General features: G+C 45.0%; 1 protein-coding gene across 1 annotated transcript in view; it reads right to left on the bottom strand.

Annotated features, from left to right (window-relative positions):
• Nucleotides 1-14,891, bottom strand: part of NSD3 (nuclear receptor binding SET domain protein 3) — a 338,825-nt gene that overhangs the window by 237,412 nt on the left and 86,522 nt on the right. Inside the window, 2 exon segments of the mRNA XM_030201931.1 lie at nt 7,644-7,798; nt 11,220-11,379. Of these exon segments, the coding sequence (XP_030057791.1) occupies nt 7,644-7,798; nt 11,220-11,379 (315 nt within the window).

Here is a 14,891-nt window from a genome sequence, read left to right as displayed (position 1 = left end):
CTTCTAAAGTTGCTATCCTCTTATTTGTAAATCCAAACTGTAGTATTTGACAAATGAATACAGAGACGACCAACTCATCGCCTTGTAAATCTCAACAGCGATATCACCTAGTTTCCACCCAGGAAGTCACCCAAGCCCTCACTGAGTGTGCCTTCAGTTGTACCAACACTTCTGCAAGAGATAGCCAGAACCAATTGCTTCCCTGACCCAATGAACTAGCAAAGCCTTGGAAGCCACCTGCCCCTTCTGCAGACCACTATACAACAAAAAAGGACTATCAGACTACCGAAAGGAATTAGTCACTTACAAGTACAGAATCACTCTACATATATCCAGAGCTTGAAAAACTATAAGCCCATCTGCATAACTCTTAGAGAAAGTTGGACGACAGATCTCCTGATTCATATGAAAATGTGAGAGCACCTCTGGCAAAAATGAAAACACTGTCCTCCAAGATACTAACTCAGCTGAAAAAGACACAAACAGATTTCTCCAAGACAGAGCCTGTAGCTCTGAAATTTGTCTGGCAGAGCAGATCGCCATTAGCAACAGCACCTTCAGTGAAGAATTCTCAAGAGAGACACTCTTGAGTGGCTAGAATGAAGAACCTGCCAAATGTTTCAGAATCAATGTCAAGTCCCATTGTGGAACCACAGCTCGCCTGTGTAGATGCAGTTGCCTGACCCTCTTCAAGAAACATAAAATATCCAGATATGCTGCTAGGGGATAACCCTGCACCTAAAACTGATATAGCATGCTAAAGCCACAAACGACCTTTAAAGAGTTGGAGACAGCCCCCCTCTAGAAATCTTTTTGTAAGAATGCCAAAACAGTGGATATATCCACTTACCTTGCTACAGGCTACTCCTGGGGGAATTCTGTGTAAAATGTTTGAAAATTCTGTGCACGATATTTTAAAATTCTGCAGAATTCTGCATTGTTTATTTCTAGTGTTTTTGCACAGTGTTTCTTCATCATAAAGCCTGGAATTTCCTCCTGCCTTTTCTCTCATCAGGCTCCAGCCTCCCCAATTCCACCTCTCACTCCAATTACAGTTCTTTCTCTTTCTGACTCCAAGCATGATCCCTAATTCTGCCCTCACAGTTTTCTCCCGCATGCAATACCTCCACCTTTCATTCTTTCTCCTCCTCTTCCTAGCTACCATTCTATCTCTCTCATCTTTCCCATGGGAAGCCTGATTTCCTTCCACAACAATGTCACAAGAGTCAGCTTTCGCTGCAGTTTACAAACCAGTTGAGTCTACGCTGGCAGAGCAGGAGGAAGTGACTCAAAGTGCAGCAGGTCACTTCCTCCTCCTCCTGCCATGTGTCAGGTCTCAAAGCAGCAACTAGGTTTGAGAGCCCTTTGGCCGCTGCCAAGGAGCAGCAGTGGCAGGCAAAACCACCCCAACCAGCACTGGGCTAACACACACACAAAGCAGGGACAGCAGACAGGGATAAGCAAAGCAGGAACACACTGGACAAGAACCCTTGGACTGGAACACAGGACTGGAGCAAGGCTTCACCTGCACTTGACCACCCATCCCCAGGAGTTGAGCCCCTGGATGCAGGCGGCCGGCAGGACTTACCGGACTGGGCAGGAACTGGATGCCAGCAGGAAACACACAACAGAGTCAAGACTACAAGCTGCCAGGCAGCCACTAAGACAGAAACACAGACAGGAGGGAGTCAGGACTAAAAGCTGCCAAGCAGCCACTAATAAAGAACACAGACACAAGACAAGAAAATGCAGACCAGAAACAAGACTAGGAATAAAACCAAAGCTAACTACACACAAACAAGAACCAGGCAAGAACTCAGAATAAAACTGGACTAGGCAGAAGTGCACAGAGCTCACCCACATACCAGGGACCTTAGACGATGCAAAGGCAAACACAGAAGTTTTTAGGTGATTAATAAAGCCCATCAGCTGCTAAAGCTCAGCTGCAGCAATCACAAGGCAACTATGGGTGCTGTTCAGGTACAAAGAAGGAAACAATTCTGGCAGCCTGGAAGATCTGGACTGACCTGGGCTGAAGTCTGGAACGGGTGACAGTAAACAGACAGTCCATTGCAGTCACCAGGTCTGGCCACCAGAGGGCGAGGTGAGCACAGACAAGGAAAAGGTCACAATGCAATCTCTGCAGGGGGAGGGGGAGAGAGAAGTAGATGCTGGCAGCTTTGCAGAATTCTGCACATTCTGTGCTATGCAATTACACAGAATTCCACCAGGAGTACCAAAGACCCTGCCTACTAATACCAGGTCTCAAAACCTTTCAGACTCTAAATGTACGATAAGGAGGCAGAAGCCCTCCACTCCTTAAAAACAGTAGATACCATAGTGGTGGAGTAACCCTTCTAGACCAGCTTGTTCCTTTCAAAGGCCAGACCATAAGTGAAAAGGGATTCAGATCCTTCATGAGGACACCCGGGAAGCCACTTGAGTGGCTCTCTGACTAGGAGATTCTTGAGATCTGCATGTCAGGGGAACAGCGGCCAATCCAGCTCTACTATAATCACCAGAAATGGATGCTGTGCAATCTTGTACACCCCATATGCCTTATTAGAGGCCATGGCACAAACATATATACCAGCTGCTCCTATAGCCACCACTGAAGTAATGCATTGATGCCCTGGTGCCTTGTTCTCTTCAACAACTGAAAAATGTTTGGCGTTCCAGAGAAGCCAAGAGATCAAAGACCAGTGGGTCCCAACACTTCACCAGAAGCTGAAATGCTTTAACACCCATATGCCACTCACCTGGATCTAATGTGTTTCAACTGAGGAAATCTGCCTTCACATTCTACAAGCTCATGACATGTGCTGCCAAGAACAGTTACCAAGTGCTCTTCTGCCCACTGAAACAGTGGTGCAGTCTCTGTTGGCATTGATACATTGATTGTTCCTCCTTGCTTGTTGATGCAGGCCAACATGCAGACAGGGAGTTGTGAACTAAATTGAGAGAGAGAGAGAGAGAGAGAGAGAGAGAGAGAGAGAGAGAGAGAGAGAGACCTTTGCTAGACATACAGAGATATTCAGAGATGGAGAAGCGTGATGGAGCTCCATTCAACATGCAGAAACAGAGTTATGCTCATCAGGCATATATGGAACTGAGTTCAACAGTCATAGATTCCGGTTAGGGTGGTGGACTTTGGTCCTGGGGAACTGAGGAACTGAGTTCGATTCCCACTTCAGGCACAGGCAGCTCCTTGTGACTCTGGGCAAGTCACTTAACCCTCCATTGCCCCAGGTACAAATAAGTACCTGTATACAATATGTAAGCCACATTGAGCCTGCCATGAGTGGGAAAGCGCGGGGTACAAATGTAACAAAAAAAAAAAAAAAAAAGATTGAGTTGCAATCACCAGGCATAGAAGGCTCAGCATATAAATATGATTCTGTGTTCAACAGGCAGTGATAGAGCTGAGTCCATTAGGCAGAGATGGAGATGTGCCCAGTCATCAGAAATGGAACTGTGCCTCACAAAGGAACTGCAGCCACCAGGGACAGATCATGCTCATAGTCAGGACTAGGGCTGCATTCCACACAGAAAAAAGAAGGGGTCTGCTCCCCATTCAGATATGGAAACATTCCAATCTACAGAGAGGAAATTGGGAACGGCATCCCAAGACGGAACCGATCTGAGATTAGGACTAGCAAAGCACGAGTGGACCATACTAGATATGATGATGTGGCCTCCAAGTGCAGCCAGAACTGTACTCCACAGCCAAATACCAAGCAGCGCAGCATGTGGAAAGGGGAAACTGTGCTGGACAGACAGTGATGGAGCCAAACTCCACATGTACCAATGGAAGAAGCTCAACGGCCATGAAAAAGCCAAATTCTGCTGATACCAGAGTGCCACGAGCTAGGCAAGCAGCCATAGCCATGCGCTGAACTGAGACTGTCACTGTGAGGCAAAAGCCAACAACGGCCACAGGAACTGCCAGAGACCGACACAGCTGGAGATGTTAACAGTGAAGAAGCAAAAAGACACAACCATGCCATCTGCCTAGCAGAGAAAGGGCACTTGAAACAGCAAGAACCTGAAAGTATGCAGTAGGCAGCGAGGCCAGGCAGCCTGCATAGCCCCCAATACGAGGGTCCCGGAACAGCGGCCATGAAGAGGCTGTTCAAGGCGCCACAAATTGTCTTCCGCCAATCAGCAGCAAAAAAACAGAATTCTGCAACCTAACATTGGCATCCCACCTGGCGCCTACACCATGCTGTAAGACTACAGCAACCGGAAGGCCAATAGTGCAAGTGATAAATCATCTGAAGGGTAATCGCCCATGCCAGAATAGCCCCAAGGTGGCTAAAAGCACAGAGAGCTGCGAGGTGAAAATGCTGCTATATGCTGAAGTTCAAGACCGCAAATGTAGTTATGAGCTGAAGGTTGACAAATGTCACAAAGGACCAAAAAACACATCAGACAACTGGGAATCTAAGGCTCCTGACTCCACAAGGGATCAACATGTCAGGGAGGCCATACCAGGATGTCCAAAGTGCCCTGAAGGCGGCCGCTGAAACGTACCACTAGATGCTCATGTGGACATGGGCCACCAGCTGTCCCTGCCTCGGAGAGGAGAAAAAATGGCCAGGCCTCAGCAAGGAGATAAAAGCAGTCCAAATGGCATAGAGCCGCACCTACTAAAACAAGGAACCCCATAAAAACAGGAGAGAGCAGCAAATGCCCCTGCAAGTGCGGGCAGAAGCTGAAGGCTGCCTATGCAGCAAGGAAAGAGCAGGCCAGGCAACTGTAAGGAGATGTTGCCCCTCAGCTCGAGGCAAGAAGGAAACACACTTCTCTCAGGACAGCCCATGCCAGCCTAGCCAAGGCCTCAGAAAGAAAAGTCAGCTGCAGATTGAAAACTCAACCGGAAGGAGTAGTCTAGAGAAGAGAAAGCTGCAAGGGCAGCCGAGAAGTCGAGAGTGACCTGGGAGCAACAAGATCCAGGCTTCTTCTGTGCAGGAATTCATCATGTAAGAAGAAACCAAGACAAAAAACCAAAAAGGCAGACAAAAAACTTCCGCCAATCAAGGGAATTGGCGCCATCCGTACCAAAACAGCCCGAAAGCTACGAAGACAGAAAAGGAGAGAGAGCAATTCATTATTGCAGCCTGTGACCAAGATGGCTACCGCCAACTGAAGAGAGGTACTGTAAAAAAAAATAAAAAAGGACCAAAATTGCTTCAGCACTGGCCTAACAGTACTGACCTGAAAACACAGGCAAACCCCCACACAGGCTGCTCAAAAAGAAATAGTGTACTACTGCAGGTGCACTAACCTAAACAGCACAAATACGACAGAGGAGAAGAATGAAAGTTCATACGCACAACTTGCTGGCCTTACTGGTACCCACAGGCCTTCTGACTCCGATCAAGTGGCTGAATCCAGACAGCTGTAGGAACACAAAGACACCCCCTCACCTCCAGAATGCAACATAAGCAGAACTCTGCTTCCTTCTAGCATTATTTTTTCCCAAAGTTCTGAGGAGAAGGAAGTGGCATGAGAGGGGGGAGGGGGGGCATGGCACCACTAAGTGTACCCCAAGTCAGGCACTTCTATTGGCCTAGACACTCCTAAGCTCAACTGATTCATGGAACCAGAACAGGAGCCACAGAAGCAGGAGAAACCAGGACCTTGTGAGAGACTGTCCACCACCTGCTACAGACAGAATACTGACTGACCAAGGAGCATACCATGCTATGTGGCAGAGTTCAGTTTGGTACTCTCTATCTCCACATGCTGATAGATATTCATAACCCACAAGTCTCTGGATTAGTCTGCTGCTGATAACAAGGAAACACGTGAACTCCAAAAGTTAGCCCCTCAGCCTTGCATCCTCTCTTGGCAGAGATCTTGAGGGTGGGTAAAAAACCAGGAGTTCCAGAGTGAAGATGAACCAAACTTTATCAGTATATTGACTCGACACAACGTTGTGTTTCGGCCAAAGGGCCTACATCAGGAGTCTAAATACTTGAGAACGATAATGATGATCCAGAATTAGCAATGTTGTAAAATACAGTCTGTATTGTAGTGGTCTTAGACTGCACAGTCCAGACACTCATGCGAGAGATCTGGCTCACGCTTCAGAACAAAGGTCTTTTTTAAGACCACTACAATACAGACTGTATTTTACAACATCGTTCTCAAGTATTTAGACTCCTGACTCGTTGTGTCGAGTCAATATACTGATTAATAAAGTTTGGTTCATCTTCACTCTGGAACTCCTGGTTTTTTTACTCACTGTTTTGTTGTATTGTGACTATCCGTGGGATTTCGTTGAGTTCTCCACGTTTGAGGATTCTCTACTAGAGATCTTGAGGGACCTTACTGCCTGGCTCAGATACACACCAAGGGAGACCCATAGGCCAGTCATAGCACAAGGGCAATGTCATTTTTGCATTCAATCAGGTGAAGGTCGATGGACCAAACCTAAGAGCAAATTCTGTAGGACTGACTGAGCTGGAACACGGACCTTGACCCTAATCCCAAAGAGCCAGACCTTAAGAAGTATCACTGAATCAATCCAGACTGAAATTATCTGCTGGAGGCAGAAACCACTGGAGATTTCCAGGACTACACCAACCCTCATAGTGATGATGATGTTACTGAAAATCTGTATTCTTTGCCTTCACCTGCTGGGCGAAGAGCATAACCCACTAATCTGAACTGGTCTCGCAGGAAGATAAGAAAAGCACATTAGCTACAATTTTGGGTCTGATATTTAAAATAATTAATAGATTTATTTATTAATTTTTTTATACTGCTTTCATTATTCAAGACAATTTTTATAATAGTAAAAACATTAAAATAAAAAGAGGAGACTAAAACAGAAAGTCTGAAAAAAAGATGAAAAAGAACAAATGAGCACTCCTGCAGAGGGGTCTTACAAGAAGATGAAGAAGAAGAAATGTTTTAAATAAATCATACCACACAGATGTAAAACCAAGAGTTAAATGAATAAATTGTTTTCTTTCTAAGTTCAGGCCCTCTTTCTGGTTATCTTTGGCAAGAAAACTTTTTGTTTACACAAAAGTTAAAAGTAAAGAAAAAAAGGGAGGAGACAGACACATGCTAGAGGCAAATTAAAGTTCTAACTAGATAACAATGTTCAGTGCTATCCAGTTAAAGTTAACCAGTTAAGTTGGAGTGCAAAAATAGCAGGTGACAAATTAATATCCAGTTTAAGTTCATTTTAACCAGATAAAGTGCCACAGAATATTGACCTCTTTATTTTAAATTGATTGGAGTATAATGAAGACATCTCCATTTGCCTATTTTTATACACATTTAAAAAGTAACAAAAATCTAACAGATACTCTACAGATAGCATGAAGAATGATATGGTTTGAAAATGACTTAACAGAACACCAACATTGGTTCTTAGCTTTATCACCATTACTGTAAGTCATTCATTCTGAAAGATATGCAATTTATAGTGAGAATAAATCATGTTTTTTTCTGTTTTAATGAATGATCACTGTAAATTCTGTATATAACAAGGCATTATGTTCAACAAGCTATGAAAATATAATACCACCTTGAGTGAATTCCTTCAAAAAGGTGGTAAATAAATGCACATAAATACACATCAGTATGTCAAATCTGTATTTTCATATCAATAAACAGGCACATACCTTCAGTTTTTCGGAGTGATTGCAAGGTAGCTTTGAACTCTCGACCAAGAGCTGCTCATACTGTTTATGGCCCCTGTATTCCCTGACCCGTTTCTCATGGACCCATGCCCTCTCAGGTCATTGCTAAAAAAACTGTACATGATATTCACGAGCACCTGAAAAAAGAGAGAGCTTTACTTGCTGTCATCGCACAGACAGGTTAGTTTATATGAAACTGCAGGAAATATGTTGGTATAGAAGAAATATTAAACTGCACAATACCCTTTTTTTGTTTTTGCTAGAAGCAACACAATATTTTAGACACAAACTGTCTAGAAAGTTCAGCAAACAAATAGCTGAATTTTTTTCCTCTAAATCTTCAACAGGTTGGACAGTTGTCATTTTCTCGTATTTGACTAAGCAAACACTAAGACAGGAGAGTTTTCTCTTCTCAACATTATACACAAGGCATATAGATCTTTGAAGAAAAACCCTAAAACTTCATAAACTTTTGAAGGACTAGACAGCCAGAAATGTATTTAATAGAAGTTCTGTTCTTACTATGTTCTTCAAGTAGAAAGCCAGACACATCTGTCCATTCCACAAACATGCTAAGAGCAACACTACTTTTCTTTACCAACACAAAGGCATACACAATAGTTACATACTTAATGGAACCCCCCTCCCCAGAAAAATAGCATTTACCACCTTAGCATGCAAAATAGTCCCAATGTGGTGGCTAACACCAAGGTGAAATTAAAAAACAAAAACCGAAGAAAACCTTACAGTACTTATTTGCTTGCCTTGAGTCCTGCCAGTCCAGACAAGTGGGTTATGACCCCTTGCCAGCAGGTAAAGGGAAAAAAAAACAACAAAAAGTTCTGAGCTGACTTTATTCCCCTTTATAGGGAGCTAGTACTGTTTCTGCTCTTCAGTATACCTATGTCAAACTTAAGAATCCAAAATGAAAAAAAGACTCTACTGAAGCAACATAGACAATGTTTTGTGCAAGCTTCCAAAATACCATCAAAAGTAAACCTGATAAAGCCAAAAAGTCTCTCCTTGATCAGTAATCATAGATGAGAAAAGATTCAAAACTTAGGGTAAAATTAGTTCCAATAAACTTCAGATATTCTCAACTGCCATGGGTAGATTCTGGACTAGTCTGGTACAACTCAAGAAAAGTTAATTAAGTTTCAAATTTCACCTTCCTTATCCTCCATGCCATACCAATACAGATATGTGGAAGTACCCAACCTCCACCTAGACTGGGTGGGAGGAAGCAATAATACCTTTTCAGGACTTGTGCTCAAGGCAGACAGTCCCCAAGCCTGAAAACCTAAGCCTGTGGTAAAGGTTGGAATTCAATGGAGAGAAGGCTTCTATCCTGCCATCATCATCTGGAAAGAGATTCAGACTGCCTGTGCCCTCAGCTACCTGAAAACTCTTGATGATGCTGCCTGAGACAGTTGCCTCTGAAGATCAATGCCTTAGAGATCATTGTGACCTTTTCAAGTTCTGACATTAACAAATGAGCTATTCACATTTGGAAGGGTCTTGAAACCAATAAGGAAAATTAAAAAATGAGAAATCCAAATTTGGAAGGGTCTTGAAATCAATAAGGGAAGCCTGTGCCCAACTTGAGAATGATAGTCCCTGTCCTCACCTGTCATAGTAACATAGTAGATGATGGCAGAAAAAGACCTGCACGGTCCATCCAGTCTGCCCAACAAGACAACTCATGTGTGCTACTTTTTGTGTATACCCTACTCTGATTTGTACCTTTGCTCGTCAGAGCACAGACCGTATAAGTCTGCCCAGCACTATCCCCGCCTCCCAACCACCAGCCCCGCCTCCCAACCACCGGCTCTGGCACAGACCGTATAAGTCTGCCCAGCACTAACCCCGCCTCCCACCACCGGCTCTGGCACAGACCATATAAGTCTACCCCGCACTATCCCCACCTCCCAACCTCCAGCCCCGCCTCCCACTACCGGCTCTGCTATCCAATCTCGGTTAAGCTCCTGAGGATCCATTCCTTCTGAACAGGATTCCTTTATGTTTATCCCACGCATGTTTGAATTCCGTTACCGTTTTCATCTCCATCACCTCCCGCGGGAGGGCATTCCAAGCATCCACCACTCTCTCCGTGAAGAAATACTTCCTGACATTTTTCTTGAGTCTGCCCCCCTTCAATCTCATTTCATGTCCTCTCATTCTACTGCCTTCGTATCTCCGGAAAAGGTTCGTTTGTGGATTAATACCTTTCAAATATTTGAACGTCTGTATCATATCACCCCTGTTTCTCCTTTCCTCCAGGGTATACATGTTCAGGCCAGCAAGTCTCTCCTCATATGTCTTGTTACACAAATCCCATACCATTCTTGTAGCTTTTCTTTGCACCGCTTCGATTCTTTACATCCTTAGCAAGATACGGCCTCCAAAACTGAATACAATACTCCAGATGGGGCCTCACCAACGACTTATACAGGGGCATCAACACTCCCTTTCTTCTGCTGGTCACACCTCTCTCTATACAGCCCAACAACCTTCTAGATACAGCCACCGCCTTGTCACACTGTTTCGTCACCTTCAAATCCTCAGATATTATCACCCCAAGATCCCTCTCCCCGTCCGTACCTATCAGACTCTCGCCACCTAACACATACGTCTCACGTGGATTTCTATTCCCTAAGTGCATCACTTTGCATTTCTTGGCATTGAATTTTAATTGCCAGGCCTTAGACCATTGTTCTAGCTTCTTCAGATCCTTTTTCATGTTTTCCACTCCCTCCGGGGTGTCCACTCTGTTACAGATCTTAGTATCATCCGCAATTAGAAAAAATGAGCCTAAATTCAAGAGAAGATGTACCATCCTCTGAAGACAAATTTACAAAAAGATGGTACACTAAGAGGCGCAAGAGGAAGGGAGGTCAGAGCCACTAGGTCTAAACTCAGGTTCCAAGAAGTGAAGACCAATTGAAGTGGAGTTGTCATGTGCCTTCCTCTCCTGAGGAAAATATCTCCTCTGAGAGAGAAGTTGGGAGCTCCTTTGTTAATGTCCCTTGAAACAAGCCAGAAATGAACTCTGCCCTCTACAAGAAAGGCAAGATATGCCTCCGTCTAGTCTCCAAAGGTTGCAAACTTGATAAAGACTGTGCCTCTCAATGGCCAATATCCTAAGAAAAAAACAAAGAGGGGTCTTCCAAGACAGAGGTCTCTGACTGAAGGGAAAGCAATGGACAGTCCCTGCTTGCATCTTCCTTTTGTGAAGAACTTGATCTCCTTGGTGTTTCATTAGGAAGACTCAAGGAGCAGCACTATTTAGCCCTCCATTGGGTAAAAGGATGCTTCTGCAGGTTGTCATATTTTGATGTTCATTAGTTGCACAGATATGTTCACATGTTAGAAGAGATCATTTTGGACTTGTCCAACACTGACAACTCCATTGAACAGGTGATGTATCAACTGAAAAGACTTAATCAGCCAATGTGGTGACAAACGTACTCCAAAAACTCCATTTACATATACTGGGTTATCTTTCATTCATTTGTATGCTTTCAAACAAAGTTGTTGATTGGGAGATATTTTTCTTACCTCTTGTATTCATTCTGCTATGCACCTGAAGTTGTGGATCACAGGACACCATACAAGGCCACCAAGGAAAGGTTCCCACTTTGGACCAAACCAGATCTCCAACTTGAAACCAAACGCCAGTTTTAACTTCAGCTGAGGGAGAGGGTAAGTGCTGCTGGGTCTGTAGGAAAATGCAGGAGACTAAGTATTTTTATTTTTATCTTGAAGCTTAGCATCAATGTTCTATCTTGATCAAAAACATGTCATACAAATTATCTGCATTACAGCAGTGGTTCAACCAGTGGGTCGATGGGGACACATTGATGTGTCACCAAAACTTTGACAGCAAACTTATTCATTCCTTAACAACCATGTGCATGCCGTTTGGGATTAGTTGATAACCTCAAAGTCATGTGTTTGAAATCTCCATAACTAGTCCTTACTTCTGCCACCAGCCCCAAATAGAATTGTTACAGGCCTTCAGTGCACCAATCCCTCTCCTCCTCATAGTCAACACTATTGTTAGCAGCAATGAAATGATATACAGGAAGGGGGGGGGGGGGAGGTTAAAAATGTGTTCAGCTGTGAATTGTAATGTTCAATGTATCACACAGGTGGAACAATGTCTGTCAGGTGTGTCACAAAGGAAGAAAGGCTGAGATCCACTACATTACATGTATAATTTACAAAGCCATTTCCATGCATAAAACAGTGGTTTATGTGCAGAAATAATTTCTAATAAAATTACCAAGAGTTTATACAGGTAAAAAGTATTCACATTTCTGGATTTCCAAAAGCATGCATGTAAATTTCCTAGAAAATCTTGTGCATATCAAATAGCAGATGTAAATATGTAGATCCAAGTTTTCAAGTTTATTTAAATTTACTACCCCACCCTATGGATTCCTTCAGGTCAGTTTACAATCTAAAACACAATAAAAACAAACACAATATAAAGCATAAAAAAAGGGAAAAGATGCGTCTCGGACAAGACACAAAAGGAGAGGTGGGATAGAATTACAAAATAGAAAAGAGGGTAGGATAAACCATGGGGTAGCTCGGTACATTCAAGATACCCAGAACTGCAATAATTTATTTATAGGACTCTGTAAAAGGATGGGTTTTACGGTCAATTTTAAATTGAGTCATAGAAGATTGCAGTCTCAAAGAAGGGAAAATTAGGTTCTTACCGTGATAATTTTCTTTCCTTTAGTCATAGCAGATGCAGCCATTACAGATGGGTTGTGTCCATCAACCAGCAGAGGGAGATAGAGAGCACACTTTTTTCAGTGCTTCATACCAGCTTGCTCCACTGCCTCTCCTTCAGTAATTGAAGCTTCCAAAGCAGTATGGCAAACCGCAATGGGAATAACATGAGCTTTCCTCACAGCGAACGATGGCCCTACAACAAAGGGCATTAACTGAGAATGGAGGGAATGAAACATCCTCCCGGAGGGCATAAACTCATCCTCCACTGAGACATAACTGGAGGAAATTAAGTCATCCTCCTTTAATTGAACAAGAATCCTGAAGACTGTTTTCCGACTTTCTCCCAAGGACGGAATCTCCAGGAAACATGAACAGAACCTGAAATAGATTTACAGCAGATAGCAATCAGACAGGGAGGGATCATGGCTGCATCTGCTATGACTAAAGGAAAGAAAATTATCACGGTAAGAACCTAATTTTCCCTTCCTTGTCATCAAGCAGATGCAGCCATTACAGATGGGATGTATCAAAGCAATCCCCAGATAGGGCGGGAACAAGCCACACCACGCGCCAGCACTTGCGCTCCAAAATGTGCGTCCCTCCTGGCAGCCACATCCAGCCTGTAATGTTGGGCAAAAGAGAGCTTAGAAGCCCATGTTGCTGCACTACAAATCTCTTGAAGAGACAGTGCTACAGTTTCAGCCCAAGAGGAGGAAATTCCAGTGGGCAATAGTGGCTTTAGACGCTGGAGACCCCCTGCGAGGCCCTGATAGTAAAACAAACAGATGATCAGAGGTCCTGAAAGAGTTAGTAACTCGCAGATACTGCAGCAGAGTCCTGCGCACGTCCAACAGGTGCAATTGCCCAAAAGATTCTGGAAACTCCTCCTCTACAAAGGAGGGCAAGAAAATAGGTTGGTTTAGGTGAAACGCTGAAACCACCTTAGGCAAGAAGGAAGGCACGGTCCGAACCGTGACCCTGGACTTCGAAAACTGCAGAAAAGGGTCTCTACAGGACAGCGCCTGAAGCTCTGACACCCGTCTTGCCGAAGTAATGGCCACTAAAAAGACGGCCTTCAGTGTCAAATCTTTCTCTGAAGCACACCGAAGCGGTTCAAAGGGAGCACCCTGAAGGGCTTTCAGCACTAGCCCCAGGTTCCACGCTGGATAAGGTGCACACACGGGAGGACGGAGCTGAAGCACCCCTCTAAGAAACCGTGCCACATCTGGATGAGCAGCCAAAGACACGCCTTCAACCTTGCCACGCAGGGAGGCCAATGCTGACACTTGCACCCGCAGGGAATTATAGGCCAAGCCTTTTTGTACACCATCCTGCAAAAAGTCCAGAATCGGCGAGACAGGAGCCCGCAGGGATGTGATCTCTTTAGAAGCACACCAGACTTCAAACTGGTGCCAAATCCTGGCATAAGCCACAGAAGTGGAACGCTTGCGGGCTTGCAGGAGAGTGGTAATTACTTTATTGGAACAGCCTTTGTCTCTCAATTGCGCCCTCTCAATCGCCAGGCCATAAGACCAAATCGGCTGGCGTCCTCCATGGTCACCGGACCCTGTAACAACAGGTTGGGAACCAGAGGTAATTGAAGGGGATACTCTACGAGCATCTGTCGGAGGTCCGCATACCAAGGCCTCCTGGGCCAATCCGGGGCGACGAGAACCACTTCTCCTGGATGCAGCCGAATCCGCAGGAGCACTCGCCCTATCAAGGGCCACGGAGGGAACACATATAGTAGGCCCGGAGGCCAGGGTTGAGCCAAGGCATCCAACCCCGCCGAGCGAGGATCTCTCCGTCTGCTGAAGAAGCACGGGACTTTGGCATTGGTGCTTGTCGCCATTAGATCCTTCAAGGGCTTGCCCCACTTGGCACATATTTGCAGGAACACTTCGTCTGCAAGTTCCCACTCCGCTGGATCGATCTGATGCCTGCTTAGATAATCGGATTGCACGTTGCTCTGACCTGCAATGTGAGCTGCCGACAGAAATTGTAGATGCAGTTCGGCCCATTGACAAATTGTTCGGCCTGCGCAGCTAGAGCTCTGCACTGAGTGCCGCCTTGTCGATTTATTTAGGCCACTGCTGTCGTGTTGTCCGACATCACTCTGACAGCCAATCCTTCCAGGGTCACTTGAAAGGCCAGAAGCGCCTGAAACCCGCTTTCAACTCTAGGCGGTTGATGGACCACTCTGACTCCTCGGGTGTCCATAGACCCTGGGCATGCTTCCCCTTGCAATGTGCACCCCAGCCTTTCAGACTGGCATCTGTCACCACTAGGCACCAATCGGGGAGCACCAGCGGCATTCCTCGCCGCAGCATGCTGTCTGAGAGCCACCACTCCATGCTGAGTCGAGCCGCAGGGAGCCAAGAGAGTATGCATTGGTAATCCTGAGATACTGGAGACCATCTTTGGAGTAGAGCATACTGTAGAGGTCTCAGGTGCGCTCTCGCCCAGGGCACCAGTTCCATGGTG

The sequence above is a fragment of the Microcaecilia unicolor genome, chromosome 4, assembly GCF_901765095.1.
Source record: "Microcaecilia unicolor chromosome 4, aMicUni1.1, whole genome shotgun sequence".
Taxonomy (NCBI): domain Eukaryota; kingdom Metazoa; phylum Chordata; class Amphibia; order Gymnophiona; family Siphonopidae; genus Microcaecilia; species Microcaecilia unicolor.
The sequence above is the reverse complement of the archived record's forward strand: the minus strand, read 5'-3'. Positions and strand labels throughout refer to the sequence as shown.